Source organism: Megachile rotundata, chromosome 16 (assembly GCF_050947335.1).
Source record: "Megachile rotundata isolate GNS110a chromosome 16, iyMegRotu1, whole genome shotgun sequence".
Taxonomy (NCBI): Eukaryota; Metazoa; Arthropoda; class Insecta; order Hymenoptera; family Megachilidae; genus Megachile; species Megachile rotundata.
In genome coordinates, this window is record NC_134998.1 from 9484718 (window position 1) to 9501968 (window position 17251).

Consider the following 17251-nt stretch of genomic DNA (forward strand, 5'->3'; position numbering starts at 1 on the left):
GGAAAATAAGCACAGTTGAGTTGGGCAATTAGGTAAGATGAACGGTTAGGTAAAATTTATTATGGAATGCTATAAACAAATGCTTTTGCCGGTTCTATGTCCCGCTGTTTTATCAATCGATAAACGGGTTAAGAAATACTAGAAGTTTATAGAAGATATCGATCCGATGCATACGATTTCGTCTTTGAAACCTGATTCTTCTTGTCGTATCTGTCCCTACGAATATTAAACGTCGATCGTGAAGCAGTATTGGATTTGTTTGCCGTGCATCGAATAGAAATTCGAGTGCTACCCCTTCTTTGTAAACCAAAACTCTTAAGAGCAAATATTTCATCTTTATTTTACCTAAACTACGAGATTTATGCAGTTACTGCATTCTATTAATCTATCATTTTACAACGTCGAATTAAATTCGTAAATATAGGTTAAATTTAAAAGCGCGTTTTCGTGACAAGTGCAGTAACTCGTTATCCAATTCTGTACCGATTCAAAATAAAGTCAGAACTTTTAAGCAAATGAATTTATTACCATATTCGATTTTTGTCGAAATTAGAAACTGTTAAATTTGGTATATTGGATCGTTAGCAAGCCTTTTAGCTTTCATCCAAGCATAGAAATACTTGACATGTAATTTAAAATACTAAATAAAATTGGATCTTTATTTTAGTGGATGGAATGACCTAAAAGCTATAATGTTCGATATAGAAATAACGTGATTTATCGACGCAATTCTCCGTCAATTTCGCATTATTTTAATTTAATATTTTCACGATTCTTTTTTATGTTCAGCTTGCACCTCCACGCAATTCAAATGCAGAAATGGCCAATGTATCGACAGTAGTGAACATTGCGATGGTGTCAAGAATTGCTATGACCATAGCGATGAAGTTAACTGCCGTAAGTACATAAAATGCACGCGTTTTCCAGTTGAAAAAATCTTGTGTTGTTATTATTTCTTTATCGTTGCATGTTTTGTAATCGATTTTCTTAATTTCAGTGTGCTTGAGCGCGTGTATGTGCATGTATGACGCATCCATGTTGACAGTTTGCACGTGTCGTTCGCTACAGTTTTGAATTGACGACCGCAGCCTACGATATTTTTTGTCGAAAAACGTCAGCTGTCGCGTGTTTTGTTTTTTTAATTAATCCCTCGAAAGGGCTGCGCGTTCGCTTTTGTGAATAATTCTGCACGTTGCGATTAATCGTAATTGTTGCATCAATGGTTAAATTTCTATGGTTATTTTGCTGTTGAATTTATTTGTTGAAAATGGCAATTAATGACCTTTTAAATGTTCAAATAATTTAATATATTAAAGTTAACTTAAACTGCTAAATTGTATTGTAGATCACACACATAGATAGCAGTGAGTATGACTCACTCATGTCTCAGCCAAATCAAATACAAGTACATCTATGAACTGTTAACCCATTCACAGTGGATCTATAGGTATACGTATACTAAGGCCATACTAGCTGCATGAACATTGAGCAATTATTATTTAATTCATTTGGAACATATATTTTGGGGCAAATGTACATTCTAATACAAGAACAATTTCTTTTATTGTTATAAATTTTATTAGTGCCCATGATTTGAAAATGCTGTGAGTCCGTTACCACTGTAAATGGGTCAACTAAAAAGTCATGCTCACCTATATGGGAAACTACATTATTCAACAACTATTGTACATTTAATTTACAAGTATAATCTTTGTTATTGCCTATTATTAACACACTTTCATACAGTTTATACATAACATGTACTATTCTATCATTTAGCAAAATTACTCAAGCCTTAATCATTGAGCTCAGAAAGGTACACTCACACTGTTTCTTAGACATTCTTTGCCATATTACAACATACATTGCTTTCATCTCATGTACCAAATGTTTCAGTTCACATTGATCCTGCACACTCCTTGGCATTTCATTAATTTTCATTGATATAATACAAAAATTGGACTCTCAACATGTACATCACTGCTCGTCCTAATCACCAGTCATGGTACAACGCAAGAATTCCTCGACACAATACTCATGCACAGTAATTCGCGTCGGCTAGCAAGAAACAAGACTCATATAGGCCGATTTTATCGTTGTCTATCATTAAGTTTGCATGCGGCTACGGTGGAGTTAATCGTGAACGAGCAGGTATTACGATGAGCTGAATAATTACAACAGCTGTGACAATAATAACAATAGCGTGATCAGAGAAAGAAGAGAGTCAGTCGAGGGGATGGGAGAGCGGTTGGCCTAGTGTTTTCAGGCCATTGCACTTGTTGCCCCTTCCTCGGCTACCCTCTGTCTTCCTGTCTTTCCAACCCCTTATTATTTCCATCGCCTTTTGCAGAGGCACGCTCTGACGCTGCACGTCGACGGTTAACCACCCCTTAGCGACACTTTGCCCCTCATTTTTGGCCCGTGTCGCCGAGAAAACTGGGTTCTGCCTTGTCAAACATTCGGATGAAAATTAACCGGTTCCTGCTACTGGAATGCTCTCGCTTCGGAGGGAAATACTAACAGCACTTATTAGACAGAGATTAGGATGTCTTTTCCTGTCGACAATATTTTGATTGCTACAAATTTTCCCAAATTTGGTACGATTAGTTTTGTGAAACGTAAAACTCTCGGACACGTCTGTCCACATGTTTCACAGAGGGTCCATCATGAGTCAGAATTGGATTAAACGGATGAAAACGGCCGAAATTCCAGGGTGCAGCCCGCGTAAGGGCCGAGCAAACCCGGCTGGGTTTGGAGATTAACGTCGGATTAAAATTGCAGCCGATTATTAGAGCGGCTTAATAAACGCGAGTAAATCTCGTTCGGCAACAGGAGCTGCCTTAAATTCGGTTGTGAGAGCGCTGCTCGTTTTTGCGACATCGGTATTAATGCCGCTAATGAAGTTTATTGACAATTTGTAAAAAATGCAGGATGGTAATGTTAGTTGAAGCTCTGTGCATTCCATTAATTCTTCGTTTTATTTTCAAACAAAATTTGACATTTTGTAAATACTTAACACATAGGTAATATCATTTTTCGTCTGTCTCATATAAAATACCTTCATGGAAAATACCTGTCAGTAATTTGATATTTTAAAATCTATTTTACAGGCAATCATATAAAAGATGTAAAGAATTACAAGCTTCTGTAACTGATAATCCCTTCATCTATCAGAATTAAGAAGACTTTTGTCCCACCCTGTATGCAACTGGCAAGTGTAAAGACCGGTGAATTCGTGGTTGAATGAGGAGAGGTTATCGGGATTCCATCGTGAGGCATGTTTGCAATTCTACGAAGGAACAGCAACGGGCGAGACGAGCCTTGAACCTGAGATGATGTCAGAAAGTCGCAGAATCTGTTTGAACTTTGTGTGTTGGCGAGGCGTGTCACGCGTCGCGTGCTTTCTCGCGAGCACGTTTGCCAATTTCGAGGTCGCGATATTCGCTGAGCGAGCGGACACCCACTTGGTGTTGGCAAATCGCGTTAAATCGTAACTGGATTTCGTGAGGCCGGGGAACGACCGTGGCCTCACGTTCCGTTCGATTCGTTGCTTTCACGGAATCGAATTAATTTCGACGTTTTTTCACGTAGACCTCTATGGAGACGTGATCACGAACCTACGTGTCTCGATAACTTGCCTTAATTTTTGCCACAAAAATTAGGATGATGCGTAGATCCTAAGGCACGTGTAGAATCCATACGTATGGAATTATCACGCGTTATGTCTCTCTTAATGCAAAAACAGTGATACATGTTTGTTCAGCGCCACCAAATACTCGCATATTGTTTACGAACGTGACAACTGTATCGCGAAAAATGCGCGCGTAAGTTATCACCGCGATAAGATCGAGGTAACCGAACGTGCGAAAAAGAAAATAGGTCATCGACAAAACCGAACAATGTATTCCACTTTTCGCGGTGTCACACTCGCGAAAATTGAGGTATTGTCGCAGTTAACGCATTGTCTGCCAGACAAGTCGAATTCTGGTTCCATTTTTTATCTTATCTCGTTTCCTTCGCCCTCTGTTTCGAATTTTCAAAGTCTCTCGCGCGTTCAAACAGTACGCGAGAAAAAGGTCTGGCACTTTTAAGTTGCAAGCATGAAAGAAGCTCAAAGACAGATCTGATTGCGTACACGCGTTTATGTACCGGTTATTCGCGCCAAAAAGTATCATGCGACGATGTGCGGTTAACAGACGACAGGGAGCAATTAATGAGGACAAAGCGGAATGGTTTTTAAAAGGATTCTTTTTCAATTTTCTCCTTTGGACTCGTTAAACGAATTCGTTCAACCGTCACGCGTTTGTTGCTCGACATGCGAAGCACGATTCTCACGTGCGCAATAATTACACGGGAGCTTCAGCGTTACGAGCGTGTCCCGTGTTTCCATTAAACAGTCACGTTTATACGATATACATTTTTTTCTGAACGTCGACACCTTTGCACGCGATCGTGAAAAACGCATTAACAGAGTCTGAATTAATCCGGCAGATCAGAGGACACCGGCGAAGCTTTTTATCTTTTATTTAATGGTTACCAGAAGGAACTCGATATTTTAATTTACAATAAGAGAAATTATTGAAGGATGGCACTCTACAACATGTCTTCAGTGTTCTTCAGAATTCGAAAGTTTTATCTCGTAATATTTTCGTTCTTCGCGAGACATTCTTCTATGCACCCAGTGCATGTAGCGTAACGCGTCGAATCTCTCAGCCTGTCGAACTCGGGATGTTTCCCTATTTTTTCTTCACAAAGAATCTTCATCAGACATTGGCAAACGGCAAGTGTTACGGGGCTTCCGTTTCATTCTTTCGAGTGCACTCGGTCCGAAGAGTCGTTCATCCTCGATCGTTAGCTAATTGCCGCCGTAAATTAGAGCCACGTAGCCTCGTAACTCCTTGTTCATTTATAATCTCTTCCACGAAATTTCCTCAGGTGCGTGTTAATTAATGGCCAACGGTGGCTCGCTTCACGTGCTCCTCCCCTGTCTGCCCACTAATTAATTCTATGTCTGCTTTTCTAACCCCGCTACTTTCCCTCCCTGTCTTGGATCTTTTTCGTACGTTCGAACTACCTCTGACGTTCAGTCACCTATCGTTTCTCTTTGGGAAATCGAAGGTTCTTACCATCCTACTTGTGGAAGAAAGATCTTACAAAGATACTGGATGGACCTGGTGGTCAACTCTTAAATTGTAGGTCAGAGGAGTACAATTAAGGATAATTTAAACGTAGAATAGAGTCCTTTCGTCTTCAATTCTGATGGAAGTTAAAGAGAACCAAAGGTCTTTAGGGAAGTTAAGGAGATTCTAGGGAGTACAGAGTATCATCATTCTTTGCTAAAATCTACTGTCTACATTACTTTATATTTCACCATCATGTTATGTGTTTTGCCTTATGTGTCCCTATACGTCTTCGTCAAAGCGCCATCTTCTTTATATTATGTGTCGTGGCAGCTTTCTTCATATGCCATCTCTCGACTCTGTAATCTACGATGAGCAAAACAACGAGGTATCAAACAAATGTTTGGTCCTATATCAGATGGAATTCTATGAATTATTACAGTTTGCAGAGAAGACCAGTTAGAATGCACACCTGGGTTTTGCGTGGATAAAGACAGACACTGCGATGGGATCATGGATTGTACCAACGGGAAGGATGAGGAAAATTGTCCGAACAAGAGTACGAATATAATACATTGCGAATTAAGCGGCGGTTCTCGAGGAAAGAGAACGCTAAGTTCATCAATATGTTGCCTGTGAAAGCATGAGAATGAGAAAGAAGCATGAACGTGTCTGATTTCGCAAGTGGCTCACGAACACCGTTTTAACCAAGAGTCCTAACACCTGTTTGCATAGCTGACGAATTTAAGCGATACAATACTGCGAATTTGATTGAAACTTTGTAGATTGATGCGAGAAAGTGTATTTCATTCATGTGTTACCTTTCTTTAAGGGTGTGAAACTGGTCTCAAAGTGAAGGGTGCTCTGAGGCCAATCTTTACAAATGAAAAATACCATTTTTCTTGTCATGAATCAGTCTTTGATGGTACAATGTTTCATTCAAATTGGCGGATCAAGAGATGAAATTCTCTTCGTGTTAGGCGCCCTAACTGTTAACCACGATACTTTGAAATGTTTCGCCTTCGTAGAAGGTTCATTGTAGCAACTTTGTACAACAAATTACATGTTTCATTGCGAAGACGGTACATTTCGAATTAACGTGGTGTCCGAAAGCGAGAAGCTATTCGACGATGATCGAAACGCCTGTGAACGAATGACTCGACTCCTGGACAAGTGCGTAGGTGTAAAATTACTTTCTCCGCTGATTGCGTTGGTCCTTCGCTAACCTCTGCTTGATAAATTAGAGTTGTCGAAGTACACGCATTAGTTCAATGTTAAAAAATTCCATAATTTTATTAATTATTTTTGCGAGCATTGGTCAGAGGAACACCTATATGTAAACAAGTAGAAAAAGAAACGCGACATCCGATTTGAACGGAAGCCTATTCAACCGAAGAATATAGCGCTGGCTCCGATTATGGACGCTCCTCGAGTAATTAATTGCACGGTCGCCTGGTCCAGGGAGAGTTTCGAGTCGCTCGTTTTCCCCAGGATTCTTATCTCCCTTGTTTCCGCGTCGACGGCGAGGCGCAATGGAACTCCGCGCGAATAATCCGATTCGCCGCCTAATTATCCTAGTGAACGGATATCGGCCGATAAACGAATGGTCCCCGGTTCGTTTCATCTCTAACGACCTATCAGTTGATCAGGAATTTCGTTTCGAACTTCAATCGAACAGAGCTTAATCCGATAGCTTCTTATATTCTATTGTACAATCAGTTGCGCCTCGCTGTTTCGTTTCGAAATTCTATTATTTTCTATCTTTATTTTTTCTCCGATGTACAGCACGATGCCGACAGGACGAATTCATGTGTTCTGACGGAAGTTGCGTTAGCCTCGCTGCGAGATGCGATGGACGGTCAGATTGTCGGGATCGGTCGGACGAATACAATTGCAGCGGTATTTTTTGTTTCATTTTGTTTCACTACATTTAATTTTGTTATATTTGTTTGTCTGATCTGGTTAATTTAATTAGGGCCTCGTGTCCTTAAACCACAAACAGTATAAGTATTAAAGCGACGTTTAAAAACGTAAATTTAAAATATAATCTATATTATCTATATTATCTTTTCAGTGACCACCTGCAGTGGAGATCAGTTCCGGTGTCTGGACGGGACCTGCATCAGCATCGACAAAAGGTGCAATCAAAACATCGACTGTCGCAACGGAGAAGATGAGAGCCAGTGCGGTAAGTAAAAAGATACTCCTCCTCCGCTTAAAGAACAAGGAACTTTAATCGTTCCTAAGAAATAGGAAGAATCTGAGGATCCAAATGGAACGTGGTTTGGAGAGTTTCGCTGATAAACTGAGTGTCAGTCATGCTTATAGCAAATGCAACAAGTCAACGCTGATTGTGACGGTAACGAGCGACTAATTGATTTGAACGGAGTCGCACTTCTCATTGAAACACTGACAGATGTTTTCCAACGTCGTAAAGAAGCTCTTCCATTTTCTACCATTTCATAAATCACTCATGGTAATCTTCTGCATTGATGTTTACTTATGTCGCTCGAATTTCTTCTTCGATTTAAATTAATTTACAACTTCCTTAATTTACAGAATTGATTTACGGTTTCTGAGCTTGAAAAACTCGACGTTGGAATTGCATCGGTCAGTAGTGAGATGAAGACTGTGACTTGCTCACGAATTTGATTGCTTGATCGCATTAATTTATTCTCTTCTAACCAACGAACGCCTATTATTCTGTGAAGAACAAAATTTCCACGAACGGAGACCATGCTGGAATTCAGTTTTCAGCCTGTTTGATTCACAATTTTACGCTGACCGTTCTTCAACTGGAAGCGGCTTTTTCCTCCATCCTCAGAGATCAATTTTCCGCCATGCTACGCTTCGACAGAATTTTACCTTCGATAAAAAGCGAACCCGATCAGTTCCATCATTTTTGCAATTCCTCGTAGTGTTGGGCTTAAGTGTTCTCGCCCAGATTCCCCAAAAATTTCAGCGGAAGAATTGAAAAATAATGCATCAGAGCATTTAGAGAAATCGTTGTTAAAGTACTTTGTAGGAATTTGTGGGACGCTTTGATATTTTACAAGCTTTTTGCGCAAAACCGTTTGAAAGGTGGTTCGAGGCCATCGCTAGTTGAATCACGAACCATTTCATTGATCACTCGCCGTAATAACGAGCAAGAGGATTTCGTGGTTTCGTTGACGAACGCGAGATGAACGGCTTATGGCTGATTTCACACGGCAACAGGGAAAAGGAATGGCGGCAAAGGGAACGCTTGGAATTATAAACGGAGCCGCGTTTGTAAAACGGGGGTTAATCAAAAGCCGACTTCGCTATGCCATTAACCCTTTAACTGGGCTTGATCATCAAAAACGTGCAAAACACATATCACTGCTCCTGTTTAGTTTCAGTTGATAAAATTAATATTTTGCAAATAGCCCGGAATAATTTCATTCGATCAAATTCCCTAACAAATCATTTCACAACCTAGTCTTCTTGAAGAAGTGCGTTAAGGCCGAGGAAAGTAAAAGGCAAGATATGTTTGCCAGTTGTGATGATACAGCCCTGTGTTTGACTGGGCCATTAAAGGGTTAAATGTGCATGAGTGTGGTGTGTGGAGCAGGTTGCGGAGAAGCCAAGTTTCGCTGCACGGACGGCCAGTGCATCGGTTACGAGTTGCAGTGCAACGGGGTGGAGGAGTGCTCTGATGGCTCTGACGAGAGGGACTGCGGTAATTATGTCATTCACACCTCATCCACGCAGACATACACACAAGTACACTTACACCTGCCACACTTCTGACCAGATAGATCTTTAGATATCTTCTGATATAGCTATCTTTAGCTAGAGTTGTTTCCAAGTAAAGGTTGTATTGGATTGCAGCTATCAAGGTTGTCTTCGTGTCTTCTTCAGTTGGTTCGTCAGAATTTCACAGTCGTTTTAGGATGTTTTCAGGATGAAGTTGAAGACAGAAGAATGATTTTGTTCAGAAAGAATGGTAGTTTGGAGATGCGGCTTGGAGAGGAATGTTCTGAAGCGAAGAAACAATGAAACCTTTGCTAATACTGAAAGCGAAATGTCTGAATAATGCACACACCTGTTGCTGCGTGATGAGAGTTCTACGCTAATTTCGCTAGTTCTCTACTAAATTCCTGGTTAGGTTTCAGCATTGAAATTGTTATACCCATTTAATTTTCATGTAGTAACAGCAGTCTCAACAGTAGTTGAAAATTTTGCAAATGTGAACTACAAGAAAGCTTTATCCAAAGTACTATTCTTCAGCTGAACAAGAACTTATTCTTCTGTTTCATCTTCCTTTCTTCTCTATCTCTATTGAAACAAGATGGTCTTCTTATTTTCTTATTAAAAAACAAAAGTTGTGATCCTCTCTTTGATGTTTCATCACGATTATCGTCATCACAGCGACATATTCTTCCATTGTGAACCACGATGAACGAATGCTGAAGAGATCCGAACCGTCGGAGAAAGATGAAAATTCAAGAAAAATGTGGAGACTGAAGAACTTGAATGAGCAAGATATCAAGAATGGAAGTAACTCTTCGAAAATTTTGAACACTCTGTTGCAAACGAAACGAAAAGCAGCAGAAGAAGAACATAGTACAATCCGTCCTGAAGAGAATGACTTGGAGATTCGGCGATCGCAGAAGAAACGTAAGAATTCCACTGATGTTGAGTCAAAAAAGTCTAAGAAGAGGAAGAAGAAAAGGAAGCACCCTCGCAAGAAGAACGAGAAGAATGGTACCGTAATTGAGAATCCTGTTCCTGTAAAGCCTGATGCTTTATTTTTGGTAGATACTACACCAATAGCGACGACTTTGTCCGATGACCAAAATGAAGAAAAGAAGAAGGGGAAGAATAAATGTGAACTTTTGGGCAAACATTCTAGTAAGTACTGTAATCGACACTTGAAGAAATCAACTACTTCAGCAACAGTCACTTCAGCTTCTTTGGATAACGTGAATCTAACTGAGAATGAAGTATTTCAGGACAGCGAGAAAAGTAGTAAGGACAAAGAAATTGGAAACGAAGATACTACTGAATTAGATTTGAAAAGTACAGACACAACTACAGAATTGAATACCGAGACATCTTCAGTTTGGTCAAGCAATGAATTGGCTGAAAAAGAAATCACTACAACAGAAGAAAATAAATTCACTGATAACTTTTCCACCACATTAACAGATCCTGATGAAAAAACTTCCACTATGCCTGCAGAAGACAGCACACAATGGACAGAGACAACTAATGACTTTGTGGAAATATCTGACACTAAATCTTCTGAAGAAGATTTTAATAAAGTCCTTACCAAAGAAGAGATAGAATTGGACTTAGAAGCAGATTCTTCAGACATCACAAAAATTAAACGTTCTTCAAAAGAAGACTTCAATAAAGTTCTACAAACAACCGTTGCTGAAGAAGATATAAATTCAGAAGTTTTCTCTACCACAGAAACAATTAACGATAGCTCAAACGAAATCTCCAACGAAAGGTCATCCAGCAGAGAGGACATTTATGGTTATAAAGCAAAAAAAGATGGTGCTTTCGCCAAATACTTTTCCAACCACTTAAAAGGAAGTGTTACACCATCTGCCACAACCACTTCCCTTGCTCCACTTAGCAGGGACGAGCTCAGTAATTCGTCTGTAAAGGTGGAGAGAGGTCTGTTTGATCCTGGATCAAACATTTCCAAAGTTAACATCGATTTTCTGAGTAAATCCAGGCTATCCACTGAAATACCTCAAAATTCGTTCGTTGGTGAAGAACAACTTTTAAAAGACAATGTGGAGAGATGCACCTTAAAGTGTAAACAACTCTGGAGGCTAAAGGATATATTAAACAGAGGGAAAAAATTAACGACGTCTACTGATGGAACTTTGAACAATGGAGAGAACGTCGATTCTGGATTAATCAGCGTCGAAGAAACGACACTTTTCAATTTTAACGATGTAAACTGTACTGATTTGGTGGAGCTTGTAGATTCAGCAGAAGTATTTACAAATGTTCCACAGATTAACCAAAGCACAGAACCTCAGGATATAGTAGAGATCATCACTGAAAAACAAGGTGGTAAGAAGAAGACAAAGCCTGATAAAAGGAGAAAGAAGAATAAGCACCACGATAAAAAAAAAGGAAGAAAGAATAGACACAAAAATAAAGGGAATAAACAATCTACTTCGAGTGAGCACTATCAGACAACTACTGAGGTTGATCAGTCTACCTGGGGAAGCGCTACTTCATCTAACATTGATGTTAAATCTATAGTAATTAATTCTCACCCAAGAGGTGATATAGAGCTTCATTCTAAAGAGACTGTGGATCAAGAAGAAACACAAACTCAGCAGGAAATAACTTCCCCTAGTACCACCACAATTTCTGAGTACCAGCCTGTGACCAACAGTAATAGAACAACTAACTTGTGGGATCTCAGTCCTTGGTTTAATCAGAACTTAGAAAATGGTACCACAGAGGACCCTTCACCAGTAACCAATGAAGATTTTTATGGTGATCTTAATGCAACTACCACTGGAACCTTTGGAGATCAGTTCACCGATACAACAGTCAACTGGATTAGTACTGCGGTCCCTGAAAGATACAAGTGTAGACAGGACCAGTATCTCTGTGACGATGATGTCTGTATCGCAGGAAGTAGAGTGTGTGATGGAGTTGTGGACTGCCAAGACAGTAGCGATGAATCAGACTGTGGTGATTATGACTATAGCAGTGAATCTAACAAAACTGTAGAAGGTCCACTGAATTGCGGGGAGCTAGATGAGGCTAACTGTGGAAAGAAAGGTAGAAAAAGAACTGGACTGATTATCTTCCTCTTCTTTTGCGTAAACTAACTTGTTGCTTCGTGGGATCTTCAACAACTATTTAGGTCTTGTCAACATATCAGACAGATCAAGATGTTGGAACTATAGCTGTACAAAATGGCTTCAATGGGAGTTAAACATTGTTGAAGAAGATTTATGTGCTGAAAGTGTCATTTTGTGATGTCCACCTTTGCTGTACAAAGCCTTAAAAGGGTAGATTATCAATGTACGTTCAGGAACTCTGTTTTGATAGTACAGGCTGTACTGCTTGATCTTTCCTTTGCATTTACATAATATCATTTGATAATTGATATAATGGTTTAGGTAAGCAGACTTTAAGTACTCTTCTTCATTCACTTTTTCCCTTTTTAAGTAAAGTTACATTTATTTAGGTTCTTTGGGATTATGCTCCAGAATGTACTAAAATTCAGGAAACATCTGAGCTCCAAAAGGATGGATTTTATGGAATAAAAAGACCAATTTCGTGCATTACTATGGGTTCAAGTTAAATTACCCGACAAATGTAAAGGAAAGATAATAAGGTCAATATGTGGAGCAGCCTGTAACAAGCGTTTATAATCCTCTTGAGGGATTCACGAGCAAAGTTGAGCTCTATTCAACGTAATGCATCCAGTTTATTAATTCAGAGATTCAGTGACGCGAGTTTAATCCGTGGATTTGTTTGGAATTCAAACAACGCGCACGTCGTTCGTCGTTTCCTCTCTCGAAGACGTCGAGGTTTAGCTGCCACAGACACAAAAAATGAGTCACATATACTGAAACAACACTGTACATAGAACCCATGGAATAACTTAACCTTCGAGGGGCTTCAAATTGCTTTAAGTGTTAGTCTCGAGGAAATCCCTTGCAAAAAAAGGTCCCTTATAGTCGAGGAGTCTTGTGCAATGTCAGACTGAGGATATTTTTCTGTTACTCTTCATCTGAACAGATCTTTTGAATCTCACTTTAAATTTGATGTAACAAAGACAACTTCTGAACTCTGGTTCAGATTCTAAATCTACAAAATTATCATTATGTTTAACATTACAAGGATGAACAGTAAAATGAGATTTACTAATATCACAGTCTGACAGTTCATGTACCATCATTTACAGTAACAAATGCTTTCAGTGTACCAACCCCAGTATATCGCTTTAAATGTGTTCTCACACGTGTCACATGGATAGCTTGTACATACATACATACATCTATATAACATTGAGTGCCTGTGGGCTCGAGCTTTTCGCGACCTTGAAGATGCTGAAGAGCTGGAGCCTGAGGTGATAGGGGTTCACGAACAGGCTGTTTGTTTTTGCCGGTGGCGCCCTGTAGATTTGGCCCCGTGCCCTTCTATGGACTTCACCTGCAGCGACGGTTCTTGCATATCGAAGAGCTCGGTTTGTGACGGAGTCGACAACTGCCCGCGGGCAGAAGACGAGCTTCACTGTGGTATATAAACACTTACATTTCATTTGGAATCGCTTCATGCCAGAAACTTACATTCTTCATGAAGAAATTATTTTTACATATTCTTTGACTCACATATTTCAGTTTATATTATTTAGAGGAACTCTAGTTAGAACTCAGGAAGAGATAACTTAACTGATCTTATATTTTACACAATATGAATGTAAAAGTGTTATTGTATCATACATGTATGTTGAGGATTTGAGATATAAAACTAAGTTAAATCTGGCATTGAGCGATTCTTGCTTTTGCTTGCAAAATAATCTAAACTTGTCAAGTCTGCTCTGTGATGGTACTTACAGATTGAACCACGGCTGTGCTGACAAAGCTTTCACGTTTATGTAACTTGATTAGCAGGAAAATGGTTAATCATTCACCGTAGCATTGGATCTGGCTAAATGTGATTCGTGTCACCAAAAAAGTGCAGTTATAAATACGCATGAGAAATAATAAATGATTCCATCGTTTAAATTGCTGCAGTTAATTAAAAGTTTGACTGGGAAAAGGAGCGAAGAGACTGTAGTCGCGTTAATCATTGAGCATACTACTGAATTGAGACAGTTCTAGAAGTGTCAGGAGGTCTGATTAATTTTGGAATATGCTAAACTTAGGTAACTTATAACAAAACAATTTGGTAGTCGTGTAACTTTTATTTTGAACTTCTGATTTCTATTTTTTCATTTTTAAATATAGCTTGAAACTGTGCCAGTGATGTTATTACAGAAGAACTGAAGGAAAATTGTAGAAGATCATTGATGGAAACAGAAAATAAGGAAACGTGAAAGCTTTGTCAGTCACTGTCGTCCATCGGTAGCTTTAAAGTTTAAACGTTCAAGCAAATCACCAGTTGTACATAGATTCACGTTTCCCAAGTACCTTGAACTTCGAGATACTTCCCTAATCCAAGCCAGGAATTATGAGGAACGAGCGTTTCATTTCAACTCCTGTCCATTGATGCAATCCTTAGAAACGATCGTTCCTCTCGTGGCGAGAAAAGTAAAAGCTTTTGTATCGTTGTTCGTCGAACGCTTTCGTTGTTCATGGACGAGTTCCGCGCTTCAGTGGTCGTAACAGAATTATAACCCCACTTTAGATAATTATTGAACTATTGTTGCATATCAAATGGCTGACAGAACATGAATTCCAAATTTTGCATGAAGGAATGCACTTCTAAAAATTGTCCATTTGGTATGTAACAGTTATTGAAGAAGGGAAGAACAAATTTAAACTTGCAGAACACTTGAAGGAAATAATGTACAAGTTTTAATTAAGAGAAACGCATCAAGTAAATTATGTTCTTCCCTGTAAAGTCCCATTCACGCACCGCGTTTGTATCGACGTTTGTATTTGTACATAAATGTGTGTTCTCTGCTCCCGTACCCTCGCTGCGACACAAACGACAAAACAAAACAGAACGGGAATGCACACCCACCCAGTTCAAATGCATCACCGGGAACAAGTGCATCGAGGATGTCTACCGGTGCGACGGCCATCCGGATTGCCCGGATCAGAGCGACGAAGATTGCGCTAACGAAACCTTTACACACATCACTCAGTCTAACAGTACGCCTTTTATTTCTCCTCTTTTTTTTAATCTCTTTCGTTATCATTGGATAGTGAACTCCTTGGCCAATGCCATACACTTGGTTGGAATATAAAATTGAACTGATGAATCAGTAAATTGGTGTACAGGAGTTTGACCTTAGTCAACTTGTCCGAGTCTGCGTATGTGAATTAAATTGCAAAGAAAGGATACGAGTGGTTCTCTGGCATTGATCCTGGAATTCATGGCATGACATTGCATAATTGCCGGATGAAAGGAACGTTCTGCTACTTTGAAGTTGTAGATTAAATTACAGCTAATGAAGATAAAGGTATAGAAAAATTAATAATAAACTTGTATTAAAAATTCAGTCGCTGATTTAAAATTTAATTTCCAGATATAATCTGTATTCTGCGGCAGAGAGAATGAGAATGTGATTGAATGTGCTGTTAAATCTTGAAACAATAGCTAGACAGTTCTATGAAGAGCAGATCTTTCCTTTCAATCCAACGTATTCGTACATCTGAACATATTTTGCTTGTTATACATTCCGCTTTCGATTATACTCGACTCTACCTCTGCATGATTCAGCTACGTCTCAAAAAGGCGTGTTTACGAACCGCCGAGATCCATCCAGGTAAAAACAGTCGAATAGAGTCGTCCTCTCGTTTGCTTAACACTCCTCGACGGGGACAACGATGCTGGTTGGCTTACTTAGCCCTAATTAATTAGCTTGATAGAACATTCAAAATGGCAAGAGTCCTCTTAATTCCCAGATTAGTGGAGGAACGTAGCAGAATATTTTTTACAATATCCTTCAAGCCTATGTGCATAAATCTTGCTGAGTGTTCAGGACTGAAGTTCTAAAGTTAGTAACAGTAATTATGCTACTGGTGTATACTCAGTATGGAATATTGTACTCAGTAGCTGAAGTTTAATCAGAATTAATTTGCTCTTAAAGACTACAAAATTAATCCTGCAAAAAGAAAGGCTGATTTTAAGTAACCATTTAACACCTCATCTTGTACCTCGTCGCGGAGACATTTTTAATGTTCATCCCTTCTGCAAATGCTTACGTTAAGTAGCTGGCAATGTGCTTGTTCCGTGTATGTATATCAGCTGTGTATGTAGACTCGCACTGGGCAGGCTGGGCAACCGAGAGCCCGAGGGAATGCGATCCAAGCAGGGAAATGCGTTGCGACGACGGCAAGTGTGTTCTGCTTCGCCGTAAATGCGACAATATCTTCGACTGTCTCGACGGCAGTGATGAACGTGACTGCGGTAAGAGCTTGCTCCATACTTTCCTTAAATCATTCAGAAGATTCACTCGTTTCTTATGTCCTACAGTGCTCGTATTCGCTGAAGCCTGTGTTGTGAAAGTACTTGATGAATCATTATAAGGCGATTTTAGCTTTGGAATTAAGAAAGGCTTTTGTGAGCTTGATACGCTGCTCTAGTTTTATACTACATGGCTTGATTCTTAGCTTACTGTGTGTAGCTTGACATTGGGAAGTGAATCTCTGAATGATCCATCCATCTTGCTAATTCCTCCATCATCCAATGCTCCAAATCATAAAGCCATGTTTTTGAAGCTTCTTTAGTATGCTTATACATGTTTGTGCCGTTAAGGTGTCTGCACGCCTGCCGAATGGAAATGTGCCAGTGGCGAGTGCATACCGGAAACCGAAAGATGCGACAATGTAGTCCACTGTGCTGATGGATCTGACGAGACTGGATGTGGTAATTATGTGTCCTCCTATTTCGACGGAAAGTGGCCTTACCACGTTGGAAAGCAGAGAAATTGCAAATTATCCTGATGCTCAAAATAATTCAATCATAAAATATAACTCGGAACATCGCATTCCCTCGTTAATCAATGTATCTGCGTTTATATTATTGTAGAAATCCGACGATCGATTTCTCAAGTCTGGAATGGATGGTTATCGCATGAAAATTTATTAGATCATATTTTGTTTGCAATCTGGATCTGTCTGTTTATGTCTGCTCATCGCTTTCTGCTCGTCTGAACAATTATGTACGCTTAAAAATGAAACCTGTACAATCATTTGGAGCAGACACGTGAGTACTTCAAATCTTCTTCTCTGTGGACTAAGGTGCACGCAAAGGAGCCCAAGGCAAAGGTGGTGAGCATTGTCCAGTATTCTTTTCAGCAATTTATTCAAAACTCAAAAGAAGTCTCAAAGTAGCAAGTTTTTATTATATAATTTCATGACATAAATTTCAAAGTAGCTCTATGATGTATCAGTTTAAAGCTTCAAAAGTGATGCACTTGATTGCTAAATGTTTCACTAATGTTC

General features: G+C 39.4%; 1 protein-coding gene across 18 annotated transcripts in view; it reads left to right on the top strand.

Annotated features, from left to right (window-relative positions):
- Positions 1 to 17251, top strand: part of trol (terribly reduced optic lobes) — a 114693-nt gene that overhangs the window by 72412 nt on the left and 25030 nt on the right. For 2 of the 18 annotated variants that reach the window (XM_076541722.1, XM_076541723.1), the window contains exons 9-17: positions 790 to 897; positions 5563 to 5679; positions 6906 to 7019; positions 7195 to 7308; positions 8713 to 8820; positions 9513 to 11903; positions 14804 to 14953; positions 16065 to 16214; positions 16563 to 16673. In XM_076541722.1, the coding sequence (XP_076397837.1) occupies positions 790 to 897; positions 5563 to 5679; positions 6906 to 7019; positions 7195 to 7308; positions 8713 to 8820; positions 9513 to 11903; positions 14804 to 14953; positions 16065 to 16214; positions 16563 to 16673 (3363 nt within the window). Of the gene's footprint in view, positions 1 to 789; positions 898 to 5562; positions 5680 to 6905; positions 7020 to 7194; positions 7309 to 8712; positions 8821 to 9512; positions 11904 to 13255; positions 13373 to 14803; positions 14954 to 16064; positions 16215 to 16562; positions 16674 to 17251 lie in introns of all 18 variants that reach the window. The other 16 variants (XM_076541724.1, XM_076541738.1, XM_076541728.1 and 13 more) reach the window with 12 other exon arrangements.